This window comes from Salvelinus alpinus, chromosome 28 (genome assembly GCF_045679555.1).
Source record: "Salvelinus alpinus chromosome 28, SLU_Salpinus.1, whole genome shotgun sequence".
NCBI classification, from domain to species: Eukaryota; Metazoa; Chordata; class Actinopteri; order Salmoniformes; family Salmonidae; genus Salvelinus; species Salvelinus alpinus.
In genome coordinates, this window is record NC_092113.1 from 28,092,746 (window position 1) to 28,120,245 (window position 27,500).

General features: G+C 46.5%; 1 protein-coding gene across 2 annotated transcripts in view; it reads left to right on the forward strand.

The window, feature by feature from the left end:
• Positions 1-27,500, forward strand: part of LOC139557594 (plexin-A2-like) — a 449,982-nt gene that overhangs the window by 185,917 nt on the left and 236,565 nt on the right. For both annotated transcript variants that reach the window (XM_071372601.1, XM_071372600.1), the window contains exon 4: positions 12,838-12,972. In XM_071372601.1, coding sequence (XP_071228702.1) covers positions 12,838-12,972 — 135 coding nt within the window. The remainder of the gene's footprint in view (positions 1-12,837; positions 12,973-27,500) is intronic.

The following is a 27,500-nucleotide window of genomic DNA, read 5'->3' on the forward strand; positions in this document are numbered from 1 at the left end:
CCCATCTCCCTCCCTCCCCCTTCATCTCCCTCCCTCCCCCTACATCTCCCTCCCTCCCCCTCCATCTCCCTTCCTCCCCCTCCATCTCCCTCCCCCCATCTCCCTCCCTCCCCCTCCATCTCCCTCCCTCCCCCTCCATCTCCCTTCCTCCCTCCCCCATCTCCCTCCCTCCCCCTCCATCTCCCTCCCTCCCCCTCCATCTCCCTCCCTCCCCCTCCATCTCCCTCCCTCCCCCTCCATCTCCCTCCCCCATCTCCCTCCCTCCCCCCATCTCCCTCCCTCCCCCTCCATCTCCCTTCCTCCCCCTCCATCTCCCTCCCTCCCCCTCCATCTCCCTCCCTCCACCTCCATCTCCCTCCCTACCCCTCCATCTCCCTCCCCCTCCATCTCCATCTCCCTCCCCCTCCATCTCCCTCCCCCCCCCTCCCCTCAATTTCCCTCCCCCTCCATCGCCCTCCATCTCCCTTCCTCCCTCCCCCTCAATCTCCCCCCCATCTCCCTTCCTCCCTCCCCCTCCATCTCCCTTCCTCCCTCCCCCCATCTCCCTCCCCCTCCATCTCCCTTCCTCCCTCCCCCCATCTCCCTCCCTCCCCCTCCATCTCCCTTCCTCCCTCCCCCCATCTCCCTCCCTCCCTCCCCCTCCATCTCCCTCCCCCCATCTCCCTCCCTCCCTCCCCCTCCCTCCCTCCCCCTCCATCTCCCTCCCTCCCCCTCCATCTCCCTTCCTCCCCCTCCATCTCCCTTCCTCCCCCTCCATCTCCCTCCCCCATCTCCCTCCCTCCCCCTCCATATCCCTCCCTCCCCCTCCCCCTCCATCTCCCTCCCCCCATCTCCCTCCCTCCCCCTTCATCTCCCTCCCTCCCCCTACATCTCCCTCCCTCCCCCTCCATCTCCCTTCCTCCCCCTCCATCTCCCTCCCCCCATCTCCCTCCCTCCCCCTCCATCTCCCTCCCTCCCCCTCCATCTCCCTTCCTCCCTCCCCCCATCTCCCTCCCTCCCCCTCCATCTCCCTCCCTCCCCCTCCATCTCCCTCCCTCCCCATCCATCTCCCTCCCCCATCTCCCTCCCTCCCCCCATCTCCCTCCCTCCCCCTCCATCTCCCTCCATCTCCCTCCCCCTCCCTCCCCCTCCATCTCCCTCCCTCCCCTCCATCTCCCTCCCTCCCCCTCCATCTCCCTCCCTCCATCTCCCTCCCCCCATCTCCCTCCCTCCCCCTCCCTACCCCTCCATCTCCCTCCCTCCCCCTCCATCTCCCTCCATCTCCCTCCCTCCCCCTCCATCTCCCTCCCTCCCCCTCCCCCCCTCCATCTCCCCCCCCCCTCCATCTCCCTCCCCCTCCCTCCCCCTCCATCTCCCTCCATCTCCCTCCCTCCCCCTCCATCTCCCTCCCTCCCCCTCCCCCCCTCCATCTCCCTCCCCCCCCCCTCCATCTCCCTCCCTCCCCCTCCATCTCCCTCCATCTCCCTCCCTCCCCCTCCATCTCCCTCCCTCCCCCTCCCCCTCCATCTCCCTCTCCCTCCCTCCCCATCCATCTCCCTCCCTCTCCCTCCCTCCCCCTCCATCTCCCTCCCCCTCCCTCCCCCTCCATCTCCCTCCATCTCCCTCCCTCCCCCTCCATCTCCCTCCATCTCCCTCCCTCCAGTCAGTGTGTCAGATGGGAAGTGACATGTAGTGAACCTCGTCAGGCTGGCTTACTCAAGGCCTTATAGGAGCTTACATTGTACAACAGAAAACAGAACACAAAGGCATCGTGCTCTACTGATGGAAACCATCCCACGCACACACACACACGGACACACACACGGAACACATTTGTAGATGCTGCTGACGGCAGAATAGTTTGGGCTGACACTGATGATGGGTTAGATGTGTTATCCAGATATTACTCAGGTTTTCTCCCAAATGGTTACAGAGTGTGTGTGTGTGCACGCGCGCGCGTGTGTGTGTGTGTGCATGCGTGTGTGTGTGCGTGCGTGCGTGCGTGTGCGTGTGCGTGTGTGTGTGTGTGTGTGTGTGTGTGTGTGTGTGTGTGTGTGTTTGAAAAAGAGAGACATAGAGACATAGAGAGAGCGAGGTAGAGAGAGAGAGAGGTAGAGATAGAGAGAGAGATACTGTAGGTAGAGGTAGAGAGAGAGAGATACTGTAGGTAGAGGTAGAAAGAGAGAGATACTGTAGGTAGAGGTAGAGAGAGAGAGATACTGTAGGTAGAGGTAGAGAGAGAGAGATACTGTAGGTAGAGGTAGAGAGAGAGAGATACTGTAGGTAGAGGTAGAGAGAGAGATACTGTAGGTAGAGGTAGAGAGAGAGAGATACTGTAGGTAGAGGTAGAGAGAGAGAGATACTGTAGGTAGAGGTAGAGAGAGAGAGATACTGTAGGTAGAGGTAGAGAGAGAGAGACACTGTAGGTAGAGGTAGAGAGAGAGAGATACTGTAGGTAGAGGTAGAGAGATAGAGATACTGTAGGTAGAGGTAGAGAGAGAGAGATACTGTAGGTAGAGGTAGAGAGAGAGATACTGTAGGTAGAGGTAGAGAGAGAGAGATACTGTAGGTAGAGGTAGAGAGAGAGAGATACTGTAGGTAGAGGTAGAGAGAGAGTGAGGTAGAGAGAGAGATACTGTAGGTAGAGGTAGAGAGAGAGAGACATAGAGAGAGAGACATAGAGAGAGTGAGGTAGAGAGAGAGAGACATAGAGAGAGAGACATAGAGAGAGTGAGGTAGAGATAGAGACATAGAGAGAGTGAGGTAGAGAGAGAGAGAGGGGTGAAAGAAATACTAGTATCCACCCACCCTCCATTCCACCAGTAAAGAAATACAATTCAGGTCTGCTACATTTCAAGAGGTATTTCCAGAAGTGATGTGTGAGGTGAAAGAGGTGGTGAATCTAGATGTAGCTCAGTGTTCTACTGCCTGCCCTTCCCTGTCCTGTCCTGGGTGAAGTGATGGGTACGGTCTGTCTGTGTGTGGAGTGGAAGTGAGGATATGGTGCTGTGATGGTTCAGGGGCAAGGAGGTGGTAGTGTGGCACAGCCATGGCACCTTACTCCTGCTGTGGGTGATGAATTTCCCCCCAGGGTGACACATTCCCCCTGGGCACCGGCCCCTGAGGAGCTCTCCATCAGCAAAGGCCCGGGAGCCAGGATGGAGCCATCAACACACCACACCTCACACCCAGACATGTGGGCTCACAGCCCAGCCAGGCCTCCCATTAACATACTAGACCAGAGCTGACTAACTAGGCCCCATTAACATACTAGACCAGAGCCGACTAACTAGGCCCCATTAACATACTAGACCAGAGCCGACTAACTAGGCCCCATTAACATACTAGACCAGAGCCGACTAACTAGGCCCCATTAACATACTAGACCAGAGCCGACTAACTAGGCCCCATTAACATACTAGACCAGAGTCGACTAACTAGGCCCCATTAACATACTAGACCAGAGCCGACTAACTAGGCCTCCCATTAACATACTAGACCAGAGCAGAAAAGACTGACCACATTAGACTGTTGACATAGAAATGCAGGTTAGTGTGAGAAGGAGTGCTGAGCGCTACAGTGGGCCATCACACAGGACCTCAAACCATGGCAGCTTTCAGATGAGGTCCATTGCCTCTCACAGTGGTGCTGCTAGAGCTCAGCAGTTATTATCAGGCTCCCTGAGAGGATAGCCCACATCACACATCCCATCTATTCTACTGACTGATAGGACTTCATAGGGCTCCATCAGATGAAATGGGATTGATTAGTCAGGCCTTATTTTGGCTGTTACCCTCTCTCTCCCCCCTCTGATCCGTGACTGAGTGTGTAACAGGGGTAACAGGGCAATGCAAATAGACTGGGTAGCCATTTGATTAGCTGTTCAGGAGTCATATGGCTTGGGGGTAGAAGCTGTTTAGAAGCCTTTTGGACTTAGACTCCACTACCGCTTGCCGTGCGGTAGCAGAGAGAACAGTCTTTGACTAGGGTGGCTAGAGTCTTTGAACATTTTTGGGCCTTCTTCTGACACCGCCTGGTATAGATGTCCTGGATGGCAGGAAGCTTGACCCCAGTGATGTACTGGGCCGTACGCACTACCCTCTGTAGCGCCTTGTGGTCTGAGGCCGAGCAGTTGCCATACCAGGCGGTGATGCAACCCGTCAGGATGCTCTCGATGGTGCAGCTGTTTAACTTTTTGGGCGTCTCACTATATGTTCAGGGGGGCACATGCCAAATGGCACCCTATTCCCTATATACTTGACTACTTTTGACCAGAGCCCTATGAACTGTTGTCAGAAGTAGTGCACTATGTAGGAAATAGGGTGCTATTTGGGAAACGGCCATGTGCCTTTGTGGAATCTAATCCAGTGTGTGGGATGGGTGATGGATCAGTCAGATAAAGCCCAGGCAGTTTCAGCGGAGCGCCTATCCTATCTATCCTATCGCCAGCCACAACAATTGAACAGACTGAGAATGGATTAGTCCAGAATTAGATTGGAGATAGATAGGCTAGATAGGCTAGCTGCGGGACAGATTACTGTGGTGTGGTGGGAGTTATGCTGTGCTCTGTTCTCTCAGTCAGCTAGATCTCTCACTGGGAGCTACTGGCTCTATACACCCAGCTGAGGCATTCTCTCTCTCTCTAGTTCATAGTCTCAACAGATTGTACTGGGAGATTCTCCTCAAGCCTGGAGTGTATTCTCTCTCAGTTAGCTAGCTCTCTCACTAGGCGCTGGCTCTAGTACCTACAGTACAATATACTGTTCAGCCGCGTCTAACTAACCCAACAGATAACTGTTGAGAATGGGATGCAGACTGCACCACCATCTTAGTTGTGGTAATAGAAATATATATATGATAGTATAAAGTAGTAATTCTATTTATATGGAGGTGAATATTGAAGTGCAGCACATCCACCAGTCACCCTCAGTGTATGCCTGTTAGTGTTGGCACAGATACCATAGGAAACGTATTGAGTCTGGTTCACAGACACTAACCTCATTCACAGCTGGGGATGGAAAATAGTTTTATTTCCAAATGTGAAAAATACATGTGTTTAAGCGGTGGACCTGCATAGTTCTCTGCTGTTTAAATGAAAAGGCTTATTTAAAACAACAAGAGCGAGCGTTAGAGCTTGAGGATATTCTTGAATGTCACAGATAATAAGCAGCATATCATCACCGATTGGATGCACCAGAAAAACAGACCAACTTACTGCTATATCTGCTTCTGAAACTGAAAACATATTTTCATGTTCAGATTCAGAAGCTAAATGAACCTCTTTCATGGTGCTACATGTCTACTTGCTAAGTGCTCCATGTTTACATGTTCTGTTGCTAGGTCAATACTCTATGTTCAGTGGAAGAATTCTTAAGGCTAAATAGTTTGTACATTGAATACATTTATATGTTACATAACTTAAATGTATTTAAAGAGTAAAATGAGAGAACTGAGGCGTACTCCCATTTCCCTCCATCTCCAGGCATTGAGCATCCTTAAATGTGCTGCACACACATTCACATTCCCTGGATTTATTCAGCACTTCCCTGGACAAATTGTTTCACACAGACAGCCATACTCAGAGATCCAGACCCTGGCAGACTTCCTCCCAACTACAGAGGAGAAAGAAGAGAAGAGCAGTTTGCAATGGAGTTCGGTCAATCTTCATGCCCTGATCAAAAGAGCCCAGTTGGCAGAGGCCCCTAGCTGGGAAGCACCCAGGGCTTCCGAAGCACCTTCCACAGACCCCAAGCACCATGTTGCCATGGTCCTGAGCTGGTTCTGAATATGATGGGAGAGACAGTAGGGCACAGTGGTAGGGTCTCCTCTCTAGCGGGTTGATGGAGAGACAGTAGGGTACACTGGTAGGGTCTCCTCTCTAGCGGGTTGATGGAGAGACAGTAGGGTATACTGGTAGGGTCTCCTCTCTAGCGGGTTGATGGAGAGACAGTAGGGCACACTGGTAGGGTCTCCTCTCTAGCGGGTTGATGGAGACACAGTAGGGCACACTGGTAGGGTCTCTCCTCTCTAGCGGGTTGATGGAGAGACAGTAGGGTACACTGGTAGGGTCTCCTCTCTAGCAGGTTGATGGAGAGACAGTAGGGTACACTGGTAGGGTCTCTCCTCTCTAGCGGGTTGATGGAGAGACAGTAGGGCACACTGGTAGGGTCTCCTCTCTAGCGGGTTGATGGAGACACAGTAGGGCACACTGGTAGGGTCTCTCCTCTCTAGCGGGTTGATGGAGAGACAGTAGGGTACACTGGTAGGGTCTCCTCTCTAGCAGGTTGATGGAGAGACAGTAGGGTACACTGGTAGGGTCTCCTCTCTAGCGGGTTGATGGAGAGACAGTAGGGTACACTGGTAGGGTCTCCTCTCTAGCGGGTTGATGGAGAGACAGTAGGGTACACTGGTAGGGTCTCCTCTCTAGCGGGTTGATGGAGAGACAGTAGGGTACACTGGTAGGGTCTCTCCTCTCTAGCGGGTTGATGGAGAGACAGTAGGGCACACTGGTAGGGTCTCCCCTCTAGCGGGTTGATGGAGAGACAGTAGGGTATACTGGTAGGGTCTCTCCTCTCTAGCGGGTTGATGGAGAGACAGTAGGGCACACTGGTAGGGTCTCCTCTCTAGCGGGTTGATGGAGAGACAGTAGGGTACACTGGTAGGGTCTCCTCTCTAGCGGGTTGATGGAGGGACAGTAGGGCACACTGGTAGGGTCTCTCCTCTAGCGGGTTGATGGAGAAACAGTAGGGTACACTGGTATGGTCTCTCCTCTCTAGCGGGTTGATGGAGGGACAGTAGGGCACACTGGTAGGGTCTCTCCTCTCTAGCGGGTTGATGGAGAGACAGTAGGGTACACTGGTAGGGTCTCTCCTCTCTAGCGGGTTGATGGAGAGACCGTAGGGTACACTGGTAGGGTCTCTCCTCTCTAGCAGGTTGATGGAGAAACATGAGGGTTGCACACTCCAGTCAGCCACAGTCCTTGCTCCCATTCATAGCTCTCTAGCTGATCAGAGAGACATCTGAGTGCACACTTTAACACCTATTTCTGCCCCAGTTTCCCCCTGTAAACTGTAAGTGCTCTCGATGGCATAGTATGTATGCCATACAATATGTATGAATGCACCCTAGTCTGTCCTGAAGTCAACTCTAGGTCAGCAAACAAGGTTCATGATTGTGAAAGTAAAATTAAACCTTTAGCCAGCTAACAATGCTGCACAGCTCCGTGGCCTTGGCGTGTTTCCACGAATGGCCTGCTAAAGGTCTGACCCCCCTCTCACACAGTCTCATCTTTCTCCATCTGTCTCCCTGTCTCTGTTCCTCTGGTTCTGCTCTCACCTCTGGGGAGAGGTACAGTAACGTTGGTAATGGTGGAGGCGTTGATATGAAGCCAGAGAAGCAGGGACGTGGCAGTAGCCTTTAGGTTCAGGTTGGCCTAGCAGAGGGGAATTCTGTAATGGATGGTGTATAATACTCTCTGAGGGAGAGGAGAGGGGAGGAGAGGAGAGGAGAGGAGGTTGGTAAACTGAACCATTCTCTCTCAGTAGCCTATATATAAATAATTGAGGGGAGAAGCAGGACAGAACAGGTTTCCGGTGTGAGTGTATGATGCTGAGAGACTCATCATGGGAAAAGGGAGATTGGGGTAGAGGAAGTCTCAGGTGACCTACAGTGAGGTTAGATGTGGGAGAGAGGAGAGCGTTTTTTGTTTGGATAGAAGCCCACTGGCATCAGCCCTCCCTCAGGGTTCACTTGTACCTCTCCACTACACTGCACTCAGCCCCAATCAACCTCTGCTTCCTCCATTACCTGCTCCAGGTCATTTCTCTCTCTCTATCTGTCTCTCTCTCGCTGTCTTTCTCTCTCTCTGCAAAGTGTATCTGTCTGACAATTTCAAGGGAGATGTTGAAGAACTCTAACTCACAAGCTGCATGGCTGGAATCGTTTCTCTGCTTGTGGAGTGTGTCGGGGGGGAGTTGAGCACCTCTACAGAACAGGGTCTGCTGCATGGGGCTGTGGGAGGGGGACAAGGAGCAGAGGGGCTGTGGGGGCGGTGGACTGTCCTTAATGTTGATTCCATTATCTCTCTATGTGACTCAGGAGCCAAGGCTAGAGTGGGGGGAGAGATTGGGGGAGGCCATACATCTTTTATCTCAGTTCATGTTTACCTGACAGCGGTCTGTTTAGGCCCGCTGGTGTGTGAGTGTTCACTCAGGGGTTAAAGTGAGGGCTTTTAACCTTTCCAGGGTCACTGGTAGAGAAACAAGCAGGGTGATGAACATGAACACTGAACACTGGGGCTGTTTAGACCTCCTGGATGGACAGACTTCAGGTGGAGGGCTGGGAGATGAGGGGACTGGAAGTGCACTCTGGGGAAGCTTTGTGTGTGTGTGTGTGTGTGTGTGTGTGTGTGTGTGTGTGTGTGTGTGTGTGTGTGTGTGTGTGTGTGTGTGTGTGTGTGTGTGTGTGTGTGTGTGTGTGTGTGTGTGTGTGTGTGTGTGTGTGTGTGTGTGTGTGTGTGTGTGTGTGTGTGTGTGTGTGTGTGTGTGTGTGTGAGAGAAAGAGAATAGGCGGTGACTGTGTTCAGAGCTCCCTGGGCAGTATGTTGTGTGATAGAGGTCTGATTGAGATGAAGTGCAGACTGTGTGTGTGGAAGGTCAGAGTTATCGAGTGTTCCCCTGTGGCTGCAGACAGACAGAACAACACAGCCAGCCCTATCCCTGTTAGGGGAGGCACATACAGTTGATGTCGGAAGTTTACATACACCTTAGCCAAATACATTTAAACTCAGTTTTTCACAATTCCTGACATTTAATCAGAGTAAAAATTCCCTGTTTTAGGTCCCGTGTGGCTCAGTTGGTAGAGCATGGCGCTTGCAACGCCAGGGTTGTGGGTTCATTCCCCACGGGGGGACCAGGATGAATATGTATGAACTTTCCAATTTGTAAGTCGCTCTGGATAAGAGCGTCTGCTAAATGACTTAAATGTAAAATGTAAATGTCAGTTAGGATCACCACTTTATTTTAAGAATGTGAAATGTCAGAAAAATAGTAGAGAGAACAATTTATTTCAGCTTTTATTTCTTTCATCACATTCCCAGTGGGTCAGAAGTTTACATATACTCAATTAGTATTTGGTAGGGTTGCCTTTAAATTGTTTAACTTGGGTCAAACATTTCAGGTAGCCTTCCACAAGCTTCCCACAATAAGTTGGGTGAATTTTGGCCCATTCCTCCTGACAGAGCTGGTGTAACTGAGTCAGGTTTGTAGCCCTTCTTGCTCGCACACACTTTTTCAGTTCTGCCCACACATTTTCTATAGGATTGAGGTCAGGGCTTTGTGATGGCCACTCCAATAGCTTGACTTTGGAACAACTTTGGAAGTATGCTTTGGGTCATTGTCCATTTGTAAGACCCATTGGTGACCAAGCTTTAACTTCCTGACTGATGTCTTGAGATGTTGCTTCAATAGATCCACATAATATTCCTCCCTCGTGGAGCAAAGCACCCCCACAACATGATGTTTGGCCATAATGAACATCGCTATACAGAACCATACAGAACCATACAGAACCATACAGCACCATACAGAACCATACAGCACCATACAGAACCATACAGCACCATACAGAACCATACAGAACCATACAGCACCATACAGAACCATACAGAACCATACAGCACCATACAGAACCATACAGCACCATACAGAACCATACAGAACCATACAGCACCATACAGAACCATACAGCACCATACAGAACCATACAGCACCATACAGAACCATACAGCACCATACAGAACCATACAGAACCATACAGCACCATACAGAACCATACAGCACCATACAGCACCATACAGCACCATACAGAACCATACAGCACCATACAGAACCATACAGCACCATACAGAACCATACAGCACCATACAGAACCATACAGCACCATACAGCACCATACAGAACCATACAGCACCATACAGAACCATACAGCACCATACAGAACCATACAGCACCATACAGAACCATACAGCACCATACAGAACCATACAGCACCATACAGAACCATACAGCACCATACAGAACCATACAGCACCATACAGAACCATACAGAACCATACAGAACCATACAGCACCATACAGAACCATACAGCACCATACAGAACCATACAGAACCATACAGAACCATACAGCACCATACAGAACCATACAGAACCATACAGCACCATACAGAACCATACAGCACCATACAGAACCATACAGAACCATACAGCACCATACAGAACCATACAGCACCATACAGAACCATACAGAACCATACAGAACCATACAGCACCATACAGCACCATACAGCACCATACAGAGCCATACAGCACCATACAGCACCATACAGCACCATACAGCACCATACAGAACCATACAGCACCATACATAACCATACAGCACCATACAGAACCATACAGCACCATACAGCACCATACAGAACCATACAGAACCATACAGCACCATACAGCACCATACAGAACCATACAGAACCATACAGCACCATACAGAACCATACAGAACCATACAGAACCATACAGCACCATACAGAACCATACAGAACCATACAGCACCATACAGAACCATACAGCACCATACAGAACCATACAGAACCATACAGAACCATACAGCACCATACAGCACCATACAGCACCATACAGAGCCATACAGCACCATACAGCACCATACAGCACCATACAGCACCATACAGCACCATACAGAACCATACAGCACCATACATAACCATACAGCACCATACAGAACCATACAGCACCATACAGCACCATACAGAACCATACAGAACCATACAGCACCATACAGCACCATACAGAACCATACAGAACCATACAGCACTGCTGGCGCTGCTCTATGGGCTTGGATAACCCTGACTAACCTCTTGTCTTAGAGACCATGAATCAGGGGTTGTGTTGAACTTATTTCACCTTTGTTCTGTTGTGTTTGGCCACTTCTACCGCCTCACTGTTACGCCCCTCGCACCTACTCCCAGGGGACCCTAATGACAGACCTTGAGACGACCCCCTGGGGGGGGGTGCGGTAAGGGCAAAGGTTTCATTGTGGGGTGCTCTTTGGACCTGTCACTGTGTGAATAGATACAAGGCTGTAGAGAGGAGGGGCCCAACAGATGATAGAACCATCAGCTTTCATGTTACCACAGCGACCAGTGACATCACAGAACCATCTCTCTCTCTCACGCCACCGCCAGTCGCCAGGATCCTTCCAGAGATTTACAGTCACCTTTATTTGGGAAGCGGTAACTGATGCTAAGACGAGATGTGTAGGCAACTCATGTCACAGAGGGTCGTAGTGCTGAACACAGCCCTAAAATGAGACATTCAAATGTGGGTTTTCAATCAGAAGTGGATTCAAAGTTTAACTGATGTCATACTCCAACGTTAGAAAAAAAATACAACAAACCATGTTAACTTCTGCAGGGCTTGATGCTGACCTTTTTTACAAGGAGCACGTTTTGAAAAATGTAGGCCACAAAATATTTCAGGTAATAAAGCTAGAATCCTTTTATTTTTCTCTTCTCACTGGTGCTCCTAAATGAAAATTCCAGGTCGCACAGCAAAATATTTAGGCACATATATGAGTAAAATGGTTGCACTGTAGAGCCCTGTTTTGGTATTTTAAATAGGATTCTCAATGGCATGTTAAATCCGATCTTATCTATAGTGAGCCCATGTGAAATGCTGTACAACCCTATTAGTGAGTTTTCCATAGACTAAAGTCATATCTAACCTCAGTGTGTGTCCCTCAGTCAGGGTGTGTTTAATACAGTAATGTTAACCTGTGTGTCTCTCAGTCAGGGTGTGTTAAATACAGTAATGTTAACCTGTGTGTCCCTCAGTCAGGGTGTGTTTAATACAGTAATGTTAACCTGTGTGTCTCTCAGTCAGGGTGTGTTAAATACAGTAATGTTAACCTGTGTGTCCCTCAGTCAGGGTGTGTTTAATACAGTAATGTTAACCTGTGTGTCCCTCAGTCAGGGTGTGTTAAATACAGTAATGTTAACCTGTGTGTCTCTCAGTCAGGGTGTGTTTAATACAGTAATGTTAACCTGTGTGTCTCTCAGTCAGGGTGTGTTTAATACAGTAATGTTAACCTGTGTGTCTCTCAGTCAGGGTGTGTTTAATACAGTAATGTTAACCTGTGTGTCTCTCAGTCAGGGTGTGTTTAATACAGTAATGTTAACCTGTGTGTCTCTCAGTCAGGGTGTGTTTAATACAGTAATGTTAACCTGTGTGTCCCTCAGTCACGGTGTGTTAAATACAGTAATGTTAACCTGTGTGTCTCTCAGTCAGGGTGTGTTTAATACAGTAATGTTAACCTGTGTGTCTCTCAGTCAGGGTGTGTTTAATACAGTAATGTTAACCTGTGTGTCTCTCAGTCAGGGTGTGTTTAATACAGTAATGTTAACCTGTGTGTCCCTCAGTCAGGGTGTGTTTAATACAGTAATGTTAACCTGTGTGTCTCTCAGTCAGGGTGTGTTTAATACAGTAATGTTAACCTGTGTGTCTCTCAGTCAGGGTGTGTTTAATACAGTAATGTTAACCTGTGTGTCTCTCAGTCAGGGTGTGTTTAATACAGTAATGTTAACCTGTGTGTCCCTCAGTCAGGGTGTGTTTAATACAGTAATGTTAACCTGTGTGTCCCTCAGTCAGGGTGTGTTTAATACAGTAATGTTAACCTGTGTGTCTCTCAGTCAGGGTGTGTTTAATACAGTAATGTTAACCTGTGTGTCCCTCAGTCAGGGTGTGTTTAATACAGTAATGTTAACCTGTGTGTCTCTGGTCATCAGATCCGTGTGGACGGTCCTCCTCACGGTGGGGTCCAGTATGAGACGGTGTTGGTCATCAAGGATGGCAGTTCCATCCTCAGAGACATGGCCTTCTCACTGGACCACAACTATCTGTACGTCATGTCAGAGAAACAGGTAGGACGCATTTACACGGTGCAGAAGCTCAGCAGAACACAGACCACAGAGTACATTGTGACTGCAGGTACAGCTGATATCAAACAGCATTGATAATAACACATCAAAGTGGCGCCCTAAGTGTGTGAGTGTGTGTGTGTGTGTGTGTGTGTGTGTGTGTGTGTGTGTGTGTGTGTGTGTGTGTGTGTGTGTGTGTGTGTGTGTGTGTGTGTGTGTGGGTGTGTGTGGGTGTGTGTGGGTGTGTGTGTGCGGGTATGTGTGGGTGGGTGGGTGGGTGTGTGTGTGTGTGTGTGTGTGTGTGTGTGTGTGTGTGTGTGTGTGTGTGTGTGTGTGTGTGTGTGTGTGTGTGTGTGTGTGTGTGTGTGTGTGTGTGTGTGGGTGGGTGGGTGTGTGTGTGTGTGTCGTAGCCACCTTCCCCACCGCCTTGTGTGACACTATAAATAACCAGCAGGGTGGCACGGCAGGGGAGCGGGATGGGAGGTGGGGGGCAACCGGGGGATGTGACAGCATCTGGTAATGAAGGAAGGAGAGGATGGAGGGAGGGGGTAGAGAGGGAGAAGAAAGGGATGAGGACAAAGGGAGAGAGAGAGAGAGAGAGAGAGAGAGAGAGGGACAGAGCGGAGGGAACTGGCTGGCTGGCTGGTTGCCTACTTGGTCCGTCAGAGGAGAAGGAGAAAGAGTGAGTGATGAAGGAAAGAGGGACAGCTGGAGGAGTGACAAAGAGGAGACAAAGTGCAAGGTCACCCCGTCTGCACACTTCTAATGAAGTGACAAAGCGTGGCCACCGCCACCACAGCACTGCAGCAGTGGGTAGCAGATAGCCATCAATAGGTCTTCATATTAAACAGGCTACAGCAGTGGGTAGCAGATAGCCATCAATAGGCCCTCATATTAAACAGGCTACAGCAGTGGGTAGCAGATAGCCATCAATAGGCCCTCATATTAAACAGGCTACAGCAGTGGGTAGCAGATAGCCATCAATAGGCCCTCATATTAAACAGGCTACAGCAGTGGGTAGCAGATAGCCATCAATAGGCCCTCATATTAAACAGGCTACAGCAGTGGGTAGCAGAAAGCCATCAATAGGCCCTCATATTAAACAGCCTACAGCAGTGGGTAGCAGATAGCCATCAATAGGCCCTCATATTAAACAGCCTACAGCAGTGGGTAGCAGATAGCCATCAATAGGCCCTCATATTAAACAGGCTACAGCAGTGGGTAGCAGATAGCCATCAATAGGCCCTCATATTAAACAGGCTACAGCAGTGGGTAGCAGATAGCCATCAATAGGCCCTCATATTAAACAGGCTACAGCAGTGGGTAGCAGAAAGCCATCAATAGGCCCTCATATTAAACAGGCTGCAGCAGTGGGTAGCAGATAGCCATCAATAGGCCCTCATATTAAACAGGCTACAGCAGTGGGTAGCAGATAGCCATCAATAGGCCTTCATATTAAACAGGCTACAGCAGTGGGTAGCAGATAGCCATCAATAGGCCCTCATATTAAACAGGCTACAGCAGTGGGTAGCAGATAGCCATCAATAGGCCCTCATATTAAACAGGCTACAGCAGTGGGTAGCAGATAGCCATCAATAGGCCCTCATATTAAACAGGCTACAGCAGTGGGTAGCAGATAGCCATCAATAGGCCCTCATATTAAACAGGCTACAGCAGATGAGAGCAACAGGGGACAGCCAGCTATACGGTGTTACGCTGTCACACAGAGGTGATAGATGACTGTCCTCTCCTCCTATCTGTATCTTTAAAGAAAGAAAAAGTGTCCTGGCTTCCACTGGGCCTGAGGGACTTAGGCAGGTCACACGAGGTAGGAGACTGGCTCTGGATATGGCAAGGCTTTCATACAGTGGCAGCTAGCTACTGACTAGTTGAGCTACTTTATCTAGACAACCTACCATCATCCACAACCCCTGCAGTCTCCTGTAGTCACATGATAACAAAAAGCAAAGGAATGGGCATCCTTGATTGTGCTCATTCTTGCACATGGCCAGTGTACGTTGCTAGGCTGATGTGGACAGAAGACTCACACCATGCATTCTTGTATGTGTTTATGTATTTTAGTGGGTGTTTTCCATTTCCATGTCTCCCATTTGTGCTTTGGTCTCGGCACTGGCTATGATTTGTCATCTCTGCAGGGCCCTTCCCTTCTCCCAGTCATGTGTGAAGAAGAGCAGTGACGTGTATTGATGTTGTTACTATTTTGGCAGTGGGCCCCTGAATCTCTCTCTTTCTCTCTCCCTCTCGCTCTCTTTCAATTCAATTTAAGGGGCTATATTGGCATGGGAAACATATGTTAACATTGCCAAAGCAAGTGAAGTAGATAATAAACAAAAGTGAAATAAACAATAAAAATTAACAGTAAACATTACACTCACAAAAGTTCCTAAAGTATAAAGACATTTCAAATGTCATATTATGTCTATATACAGTGTTGTAACGATGTGCAAATAGTTAAAGTACAAAAGGGAAAATAAATAAACATAAATATGGGTTGTATTTACAATGGTGTTTGTTCTTCACTGGTTGCCCTTTTCTTGTGGCAACAGGTCACAAATCTTGCTGCCTTGATGGCACATTTCACCCAATAGATATGGGAGTTTATCAAAATTGGGTTTGTCTTCGAATTCTTTGTGGATCTGTGTAATCTGAGGGAAATATTTTTCTCTAATATGGTCATACATTTGGCAGGTTAGGATGTGCAGCTCAGTTTACACCTAATTTTGTGGGCAGTGTGCACATAGCCTGTCTTCTCTTGAGAGCCATGTCTGCCTACGGCGGCCTTTCTCAATAGCAAGGCTATGCTCACTGAGTCTCTCTCTCATTCACTATCCCCCTCTAGTTCTTGTTCTCCTACAACTCTCATGAAATACTGCCATTCTGCCTTCCCCTCTCTAGCCTACTTCACACAGGAAGTGAAGAATGGGACATTGGTTGAGGTTATCGTTATTTACATTTCCTGATGTGATCTCTAAGCCTGATGGTATATGGTGTGGCCTCTCTATGTGACATGGTCTTTTCTCTCATGCAGAAGGAGAGAGTGCTGTGAGTGATATTCTTTCATAGAAAGCCTTGGCCCTCTCACTTTCTTAGTAATGTAGTGTATTGCTAGTCATCTTAGTGCTTAGAAATGATATAATGTCTCCTCCGGTCTGCTACTGCTGCTATGGCTAAACAGACCCCATGGCTGTGGGAAGAGAGTACTATGCAGTCCCGAAGAGACCTGAGATGGTCATCACCAGTCCTAACCATTACCACAACATGGTAATACAGACAGTCATCTGATAATGACTCAGTGCCTTCAAGAGTACACATGAAACTGGGATCAATAGCCATCTTATTCCACCTTATTCCATCCTGATGCTAAGTCACAGTTCCACAAGATCACGGGGTCCTTCTGATAGAGAGAACATCCTGTTGTTCCATCATTGAGGTGTTGGAGACGAAATACATGATTTGAGGCCATGATGAACAAAGGAGGGATGATGGCAAATTAAAGAGTGGAGAGCGGACAGATTTGGCTCCAGTTGTTGCTTGCTACTCTGAATAACAATGAGGCTGTGTCTGGTGCAGGGAGGGAGAGAGGGAGAGAGGGAGAGAGAAAGAGAGAAAGAGAGAGATCGAGATCTGGGCTCTGCTCAGGATCTGTCTCTGCTTAGACAGCTCTCCTTCACACCCCTCTGTGTGTGTTATGTCAGGGATGGGAAGGATGTAGGAGGTGTAGAGCTCTTATAAACACACACACACAAAAACACACACGGTCTCTGGTCCTATTTGATTATAATAATAATAATCACAGTTTTTGATTTCGGTTTAGATTTTAAATGTTCTATGCATAATGTGTAACACAGAATAAAACAATTAATAAAAGTCCCATGATAGTAGAGACCGCCAATTATTGCTTATCACTTATTTACCATAATTTATTCACATTACTTTAATAAAATATTTCAGTTGTTGTGTATAACATTTGTTTTATTTGATGACTTTAATTCATTCCAAATCATAATCTCATCTTTATAGAGCTGCTGTCTGTGCCATCTGACAAAATCACAAATTTAGTAGTTCTTCAAAGTAAATAATGATTTTAATGACTGCTGAATACCAGCTGTAGTAGGCACGCAATGGATTATGGTCATTGTAGTTAATTACCATGTTTTCTTTGTGCTAAACTATGTAGGATATTGGCCTGCTGGAAACTACAACTGACCTACAACATCGCACAGTTCAGGCTTGATCTGATTTATCTTGATAGAAACTGTACATTGAGGTCACAGGAAAAAAAAGAATGACATGGAATTCAAATTATTGAACCGATATCAGTCAATTAGTTGTTTAAAAAATGAAAAATAACAGATTTCCTCCACAATTTCGTTGTTTAAACAAGTTTTGTTCAGCTAATAAAATGAAAACATTACTTCAAACTACTTTTGGGTACCTTGTTAACATGACAACATGAAATCCATGTCTTAAACGTTGCTACGTTTTGGAAATGGCAAAGAAAACGTGTAATCTGCTTGATACATTAAAGTTACTTACCTTACAGATCAGGAAGTCAGCTCATTTCCACTCCATTCATACACAAATCCATTTGATTCATACACTTGCTTGTCTGGCTGTCATGTTTTTATTTTAACCTGCCCTACACTTATCTACACTGCAATAATATCATTTCACTAGTCCTCTATTATGATTCATGTTGTTCTATCCCACATAGCTCGTTAGTACTCCCTTGTGGTTGAATATATATGTATCTATTGTAGGTCCTTGGATACAACAATAAATCATGTGAAACAAATAAATACCTTCAAAGGATACTTTACAACTTACAATAATGACACCTTGTGAAACAGCTGTGAAAACCAACCTCACGATATTTAAGATTTTAATACATCAACTTTGATAATTTTTGGTACAGTTGTGTCATTCATTTATTTTTACAGATTTGTTGTAATCATAGACTAAAATACTGAATTGTGTTGTGTGGAATATTGAGGAGGTGATTGCTGTGTGGGTGGGAGATTCTGCATGTCACTTGTTCTCAACAGGCAGCCAGTCTCAGAAGGGGGACTTGAAGAGGGAGACTGCAGGCACTGCTGTGTTTGAAGTGCTAGTGTTTTTAGTTCATCTGTGTATCTCACATATTATGTGCCCAGTATGATAGAGCAAGAAAACTTTCTTAGCAGATAATGACAACATGACAATAACAGTAGCTGTAGATGATGTAATGAAAAGTTGAAGGGTGGTTAGTAATGGAGGACATCAGGTGGATCCACGTCTGGGTGTTGGACAGAACCCCTAGGTCCTGGAGAACAGGAGCAGAGTTAAAGGGAACAGGATAGGAGACGTAGACATAAAAAAGCAAACGCACAGGTTACAATTTGATGGATTAGTGCCGTGTTATAAATGGCTGGCCATCCGATATATATTGACAATGTAAGATATTGAAATATGTCTGATTATGTACCATGGAAAAAGTAATTGTAAAAAATAAATAAAACAAACCATTGTTGACAGAATACAACCTATAACATCCGTAACTTGTTCCAGCGTTCATGACCTCGGTCACTCAAGATAACCGCAGGAGAACCGTGGGTGTTGAAGATGTCCATCATTGATGGGTATCATACAAAACTAAAATCTATTTTTTGTTCCAAGCACCCCTTCTAATGGGTTACAGAAGGGAATATAGAGTTAAGGCGAATGGGTATTGCCTCCACCCACTTGGTAAAGTGATTGGTCGCCGTCAGACACCAGCTGTTTCCATTCCTGGATTTAATGGAGGGTCCGATGAGGTCCACCCCTAACATTTAAAGTGTTTAGAGAGAAGATTACTTTATTCTTATCCGTATCTGTGTCATACCGTCTGCAGATTTTCATATTTGTAAGGATACTGAGACACACACACATTCTATAATATTGAACTCTGCTGTGGTCAAATAAATTAACCATTCCAAAACAACTTATCAGGGCAAAATTTGAATTGGGACACTTACTGATCATGTGCCATGGTGAAACAACTTTGATGGGCTTCAACTCCGGCGCCACAGTCTTCGACCTCTCAAACTTCTGGCAGGCTAGACAGGTACTGACCTTTAAGCACAAAGTGACAAATTGAAACATTGTGTGCTCTCTGATATGACATTCATTGAAATCATAATGATTTCAGATATAATAGAACGTGATTGATAAACAGAAGGTTATTTCAAATGCCCAGCTGTCCACCTCCTTGACAATTCCCTGTCAGAAGAAGCGTAGTTTGCATCTCGGTCAGCATGGCCTCCTCCTCCTCCTTAGTAAAAATCACCCTCCTGTGTGGCTGGCCATCCGTCCCCCATAGGTACATGTGACTGCCTAACAAGTTGGAAGAGAAGAGTTGTTGAAATACTCAAGTCTAAGTACATTTACACTGCTGTCTATCTCTCTCAGTTTCTCTCTCTCCATCTCTCTCGCTCTGTCTTCCTGTTACGCTCGTCGTAGACCAAGGTGTAGCGTGGTAAGCGTACATCTTACTTTATTAGATGAACAAAAAAATAAAATATATATATATATATATATATATATATATATATAAACGGATGTAACGTTCTGCAGGCTACACAGTAACTATACAAAATCAAGATCCCACAATTAAAGGTGGGAAAAGGCTGCCTAAGTATGATCCCCAATCAGAGACAACGATAGACAGCTGCCTCTGATTGGGAACCATACCCGGCCAACAAAGAAATAGAAAAACTAGAATGCCCACCCAAAACACACCCTTCCACTCTCTTCCCACCTCTCTCTCCCTTTCTCACTTTCATCCTTTCCTTCTCACTTCCCCCCTCTCTTTCTCTGTGTCTGTCTAGCGAAGACACCTAGTGAAGGGGATTTGGAATTACCATAATTGCTTACACCTATCTAATTGATTGATCAGGTTTAACTTATAGCTAGACACCTCAATATGACAGACATATAACTATATCAGTGGAGGCTGCTGAGGGGAGGACGGCACATAATAATGACTGAAATGGAGTCAATGGAATGGTGTCAACCACATGGAAACCACATGTTTGATACCAATCCATTTACTCCATTCCAGACATTATTATGAGCCATCCTCTCCTCAGCAGCCTTCACTGAACTATATGTATAGCTAGCAACATGTAGGTGACCAACTAGCTAGATGGAAAATGGCAGGGGGACACTATTTTGAATGACAGGCCCTGGTAAAAAGTAGTGCAATATACAGGGAATAGGGTGTCATTTGGGAAGCACCCATGACGATGTGGAAGAGAGCCAGGGGCCAATAAAGCAATGGAAGGAAAAGGTCAGAGTTGTTTTAGTAGATTCAGCTGAAGAGCCTGCCCTTTTCGATACGTGAATGTGTGTGTTTGTGTATGCAGGGTGTGTGTGTGTGCGTGTGAGAGAGATATTGCTGAGTTTGTGTTGTAATCATGTGAAATGTCTGATGATGAAATCTCGCTCTCATATTTCTGAAACACATATGTCTATGTTTTATATTTGATCAATAGCAATGTTCCCTCTAAGCTGCGCGCGAGCGCAGTGGCCCCGAGACTGCCGAGTGGCGCAGAGGTCGAAGGCACTGTATTGCAGTGCTAGAGGTGCCACTACAGACCCGGGTTCGATCCCAGGCAGCCAGCTGCGACGGGGAGGCCCATGAGGCAGCGCACAATTGGCCCGGCTTCGTCCGGGTTCGGGGAGGGTTTGACTGGCCGGGATGTCCTTGTCCCATCGCGCTCTAGCGACTCCTCGTGGCGGGCCGGGCGCATGCACGCTGACTTTGGTCGCCAACTGTACGGTGTTTCCTCCGACAAATTGGCTGGCTTCCGAGCATTGTGTGAAGAAGCACTGTGGCTTGGCAGGGTGGTGTTTTGGAGGACGCATGGCTCTCGACCTTCACCTCTTCCGATAAAGCCTTTTTTTTTTGGTCTCGGGTTGTTAGCGGTCGGTGCACCCGGTTCAGCTGCCCTGTGCGCCAGGTAGGCCAACTGTTGCCATTTTGAACCACTTCATGTGTCTGAAGGTACAAACTCTGCCTTCCCAACTGGCTCAGAGAGCAAATCAAGTGCACTATAGGCTTACCGCTGGCCAATCGGATGGCTCAGATGACCATATCTGCAGTAACGTAAGTGTAACAGTATAGATTCCATCCCTCTCCTCGCCCCAACCTGGGCTCGAACCAGGGACCCTCTGCACACATCAACAATTGACACCCACGAAGCATCGTTACCCATCGCTCCACAAAAGCCGAGCAAGGGGAACAACTACTTCAGGTCTCAGAGCGAGTGACGTCACCGATTGAAACGCTATTAGCGAGCACCACCGCTAACTAGCTAGCCATTTCACACCGGTTACAGGTATAAGAAAGGTATAAGGTATAAGAAATCTAAAGCAAAATGAAAACGTTTAAAACCATGACTAGACAGAGACTGTCAACAAATACAGTAAAGAGCTGCTGTTTTTATGAGTGAGTTCATGTTTAAGTTCTTACTCAGCACTGTCAACACTTTGTATTCAACACTTTTATAAGCCATAAAATGCGCATTCTTCCTATTTCCACTCAGCGCTACAACAAGCAGTGCAGCAGTAATGAATGAGTAGGAAAGTGTATCTATAGACTTGCGTTGTTGTTATTATTAATCTCCATAGTTTTTGATGGTAGGTCACTCTGGTAGGCCTACATTATGATCAAATAGCCTCAGTAACCTACATGGCCACTGTTTAAACTGTAACTTAAAGCAGTACAGCCTCGGTGCTCACAGTAAACGCGCACTGGAAGTTGCACAACATTTTCACAACGCTCAAGTTTGCGCTCAGCAGACCTGACATTTGCTCAGTGCCGAAAAAATTTTGAGGGAACATTGATCAAGAGCACTGTCTTTTCAAACAGAATAACACAGTTGACATGTGTGCACCACTATCAAACACTGCATCAACTGAAGGCTATAGAGCCCTATACAAGTTCTAGGAACAATAATCAAGTTAAAATATATATACATGTTATTTGTCACATGCTTTGTAAACAGTAGGTGTAAACTATCAATAAAATGCTTACTTATGATAGAGGCTATTGAAAAAGTTATGGACCGTATCTCTGTGTGACCACATAGAATACTGCCCTAGTAAGATGGCCGACAAAATGTTCCATTCTGTAGGATTGGGGATCTATGACATGGTCTATGACATGAGCCTCTCTATGGTCTTATCTCTATGCTGAATCACACCTGGCGCTGGCTCCACATGTAAATCCAGGATTGTGTTTATGCTGCCAGCCTCACCTCGCCTCACCTAGCTACTGATTACCACCTGGCTACTGTTAGTCTTTTCATCACTGCTGGATGGGAGAATTTGCTCAGCCTCAAAATAGGATTGACCATCAATTGACCATCAGTCCAGGTGCTCCTGGCTTAGCTATGTTTGCATAGCAACCAGGTGAGGGAAACAAAAGAGAGGCACACACACATGCAGGTTTTTCTCTTCTTCGCTCGCTCACAGTCACACACTGAACCACACAGAACTGTATTTGTTCTCTTTGTTGTGGGTTTTATCGATGTGATGCAGTGGAGAGAGAGGCATGAATTGGGACAATCACCCTGCCATCAAAAAGGCTCTTTTATAGGCTGTATTATTGACGTTTTGATTAGGCCCTTTCATGGTCATTGTGATGTATTGTAGGAGTGCTGACCAGTCACAGTCAGTGGTGGGCCCAATATTCATCATCACACACTGTTGAGTCCAATCACAGGACGTATTATTATTATTGTGGCAGACTGCTGCTGGTTGTGAGGTGTGTGTGCGTGTGCGTGTGCGTGTGCGTGTGCGTGTGCGTGTGCGTGTGTGTGTGTGTGTGTGTGTGTGAGCTGCGAGGTGGTCAACCTGCTGGTGTGTCCAGCAATTCATGATTCATGTGTAATAATCCAAATCTCCCATGTGAGGGCTTTCAGAAGTGAAACCTGTGGAGAAACCATTTCATTTACACTGGCTGCTTCTCCAAACACCAAATAAAGACAAACATCAGTCAGATGCAGCTGCAGCACATGTGGAGTGGAGGGACTAGTCTGTTGTTTTCAAACAGTATTCTGATTGTTACACATATACTCAGCAGCATATTGTTTTCATTGTACAGTATTCCCAACACAAATATTACACTGGAGAATAGACAACGGCGCGAATTCACAAAGCTGGTGCTGATTTAGGACCAGTTCCTCATCATTCATTATGATGAATAATAAAAGGCAAAACTGATCCTAGATCAGCAACATTCTTTAGGGTGTCCACCCACTCTGAAAACCAACTTTGGTGATGAAATCTCACTTCCTTATGTTATAAAATACATTTTACCAAGACAAATATGATTATTCATGTTCTGAATCATTCAGTGGAGTCTTTCTCTAACATCCCTTAGAGAAAAACCACATACATTTTTCATAAAAACATTAGTTGTTCCAAAAACACGTGTTCATGTGATCACATGATATTATATGAAGTTAATGTGATATTAAATCAAGTTAATGTGATATTATATGAAGTTAATGTGATATTATGTGAAGTTAATGTGATATTATGTGAAGTTAATGTGATATTATATGAAGTTAATGTGATATTATGTGAAGTTAATGTGATATTATGTGAAGTTAATGTGATATTGTGATATTATAGGAAGTTAATGTGATATTATGTGAAGTTAATGTAATATTATGTGAAGTTAATGTGATATTATGTGAAGTTAATGTGATATTAAATTAAGTTAATGTGATATTATATGAAGTTAATGTGATATTATGTGAAGTTAATGTGATATTATGTGAAGTTAATGTGATATTATAGGAAGTTAATGTGATATTATGTGAAGTTAATGTGATATTGTGTGAAGTTAATGTGATATTATGTGAAGTTAATGTGATATTATGTGAAGTTAATGTGATATTATGTGAAGTTAATGTAATATTATGTGACGACATGTAAAGCAACATGTGATAACGTGAAAATATGGTAATGTGGAGTGTTCCAAAAATGGAACGTGAAAATTCAGATATAATGTTAACATTATATGCAAAAAGTCAGGTTTCGTAAAGTAATACATCTGATAATAAGGACCAAGCTCTGTAACAACTTTTGAGGAGTTTACATTTTGTGGTCTTTGTCTTTAAAGTTGTTTCTGCGATTTGCAAAAAGCTAAATTATCATGACATGAGCTGATTTAAATGTAAAAGGTTTTGAAAATAAAAAGCATGTTATATGATCAGTGCTCCATTGACATTTCACAGAGATACGCTTGTTTTGTGAGAAATTTTCAAAAAAGAACAGGAATTTTGAACGAATATGAAAATGTATACTAAAACATGAAAATACTATATGTCATGTCTCAAAATCGATATCCATCTTACCTCTATATTGTTTTATGTCCTCCGGATTCCAGAAGAAAGATGACAAGTTCAACGGGATAGTGAGCTTGTCAGGTAGCCAATAGCCTTAAAGGAAAAAACACAAATTCCTATAATTTACAGTGTTAAATAACACCAATATGTGAGAACAATATTTTTTGGTGAGAAAATATTTCATTTTGTCATTATAATAAGGTTGGTAGCAACGTGAAAATTGTTGTGAAAATCTTTTGCAGCTCAAGTGGTCTACAAAACCCACAATGCAATTCTCTTTCTATGGGCTAGCTAACTAGCTAGCTAGATAGCTAGATAGATAGATAGATACAGTAGCTAACAAACATAGCTACACACAATATTACCAAAGTCAATATCAGCATATGAAGTAGCTAGTTAGCTGTAAAATCACCAAACAATTTAAGGGTCTACAATCTCAACATGTTCAACCTGCAGATTTGATGTGCCTCGCAGAGCGCAGTCTGACATTCGCAATGGCCATGCAACAGCACCATGCAATCACAGGAGGTGGGTGGCACCTTCATTTGGGAGGACAGGTTCATGGTAATGATTGGAGTGGAATGAGTGGAATGGTATCAAATACATAAAACACATGGTTTCCAGGTGTTTGATACCATTCCATTTGCACTGTTCCAGACATTATTATGAGCCGTCCTCCCCTCAGCAGCCTCCACTGCTTACAATGCATCATGGACTGAAGAGGCAGACAAATAACATTTCTCGAGAGAAGACCAGCTACCGCGTTATGACATCGGCCGGTATTGACTTCCAGTGTAGTGACAGCGACTTTATCGCAATGCTACATCATACCAGCTGATGTTTTGCCTGCTTGAACGGCAATAGCTCAGATACGCAGTAAAACATTAAATGGCCCAGGTAATAGATAGGTCATAGGTCAGAGATTTTTATTTATTTTATTTTATTTCACCTTTATTTAACCAGGTAGGCTAGTTGAGAACAAGTTCTCATTTACAACTGCGACCTGGCCAAGATAAAGCAAAGCAGTTTGACACATACAACAACACAGAGTTACACATGGAATAAACAAACATATAGTCAGTAATACAGTAGAAAAAGTCTATATACAGTGTGTGCAAATTAGGCAACATAAGGGAGGTAAGGAAATAAATAGGCCATAGTGGCGAAGTAATTACAATATAGCAATTAAACACTGGAGTGATAGATGCGCAGAAGATGAATGTGAAAGTAGAGATACTGGGGTGCAAAGGAGAAAGATAAATAAATAAATACAGTATGGGGATGAGGTAGTTGGATGGGCTATTTACAGATGGGCTATGTACAGGTGCAGTGATCTGTGAGCTGATCTTACAGCAGGTGCTTAAAGTTAGTGAGGGAGATAATATGAGTCTCCAGCTTCAGTGATTTTTGCAGTTCGTTCTAGTCATTGGCAGCAGAGAACTGGAAGGAAAGGCAGCCAAAGGAGGAATTGGCTTTTGGGGTGACAAGTGAAATATACCGGCTGGAGTGCGTGCTACGGATGGGTGCTGCTATGGTGACCAGCGAGCTGAGATAAGGCGGGTCTTTAACTAGCAAAGACTTGTAGATGATCTGTCGCCAGTGGGTTTGGCGACGAGTATGAAGCGAGGGCCAGCCAACGAGAGCGTACAGGTTGCAGTGGTGGGTAGTATATGGGGCTTTGGTGACAAAACGGATGGCACTGTGATAGACTGCATCCAATTTGTTGAGTAGAGTGTTGGAAGCTATTTTGTAAATGACATCGCCAAAGTCAAGGATCGGTAGGATGGTCAGTTTTACGAGGGTATGTTTGGTGGCATGAGTGAAGGATGCTTTGTTGCAAAATAGGAAGCCGATTCTGGATTTAATTTTGGATTGGAGATGCTTAATGTGAGTCTGGAAGGAGAGTTTACAGTCTAACCAGACACCTAAGTATTTGTAGTTGTCCACATATTCTAAGTCAGAACCGTCCAGAGTAGTGATGCTGGACGGGCGGGCAGGTACAGGCAGCGATCGTTGAAGAGCATGCATTTAGTTTTACTTGCATTTAAGAGTAGTTGGAGGCCACGGAAGGAGAGTTGTTAACACAGTGTCCAAAGAAGGGCCAGAAGTATACAGAATGGTGTCGTTTGTGTAGAGGTGGATCAGAGAATCACCAGCAGCAAGCATTGATGTATACAGAGAAGAGAATCGGCCCGAGAATTGAACCCTGTGGCACCCCCATAGAGACTGCCAGAGGTCCGTACAACAGGCCCTCCGATTTGACACACTGAACTCTGTCAAAGAAGTAGTTGGTGAACCAGCCTCTGGTGCGGGGACCCTCGTCGCCGACCCCGGACCGGGGACCCTCGTTGCAGGCCCCGGACTGGGGACCCTCTCCGCAGGCCCCGGACTGGGGACCGTCGCTGGAGGTTCCGGACTGTGGCCCGTCGTTGGAGGTTCCGGACTGGGGACCCTCTCCGCAGGCCCCGGACTGGGGACCGTCGCTGGAGGTTCCGGACTGTGGCCCGTCGTTGGAGGTTCCGGACTGGGGACCCTCTCCGCAGGCCCCAGACTGGGGACCGTCGCTGGAAGTTCCGGACTGTGGCCCGTTGTTGGAGGTTCCGGACTGGGGACCCTCTCCACAGGCCCCGGACTGGGGACCGTCGCTGGAGGTTCCGGACTGTGGCCCGTTGTTGGAGGTTCCGGACTGTGAAACGTCGCCGGAAGCTCTGGACTGGGAACTGTTGCCGGAAGCTCTGGACTGGGAACTGTCGCCGGAAGCTCTGGACTGGGAACTGTCGCCGGAAGCTCTGGACTGGGAACAGTCTCCGGGAGCTCTGGACTGGGAACAGTCTCCGGAAGCTCTGGACTGGGAACTGTCGCCGGAAGCTCTGGACTGTGGAGACGCACTGGAGGCTTTGATGCGTGGGACCAGTACCGGTGGCACCGGGCTTATGACATGCACCTCAGGGCGAGTGCGGAGAGGAGGCACAGGATGTACTAGACTGTGGAGGCGTACTGGAGGTCTAGAGCGCAGAGCTGGCACCACCCTTCCTGGCTGGATGCTCACCCTAGCCCGGCAACTGCGGGGCGCTGGCACAGGACGTACTGGGCTGTGGAGACGCACCGGAGACACAGTGCGCAGGGCCGGCG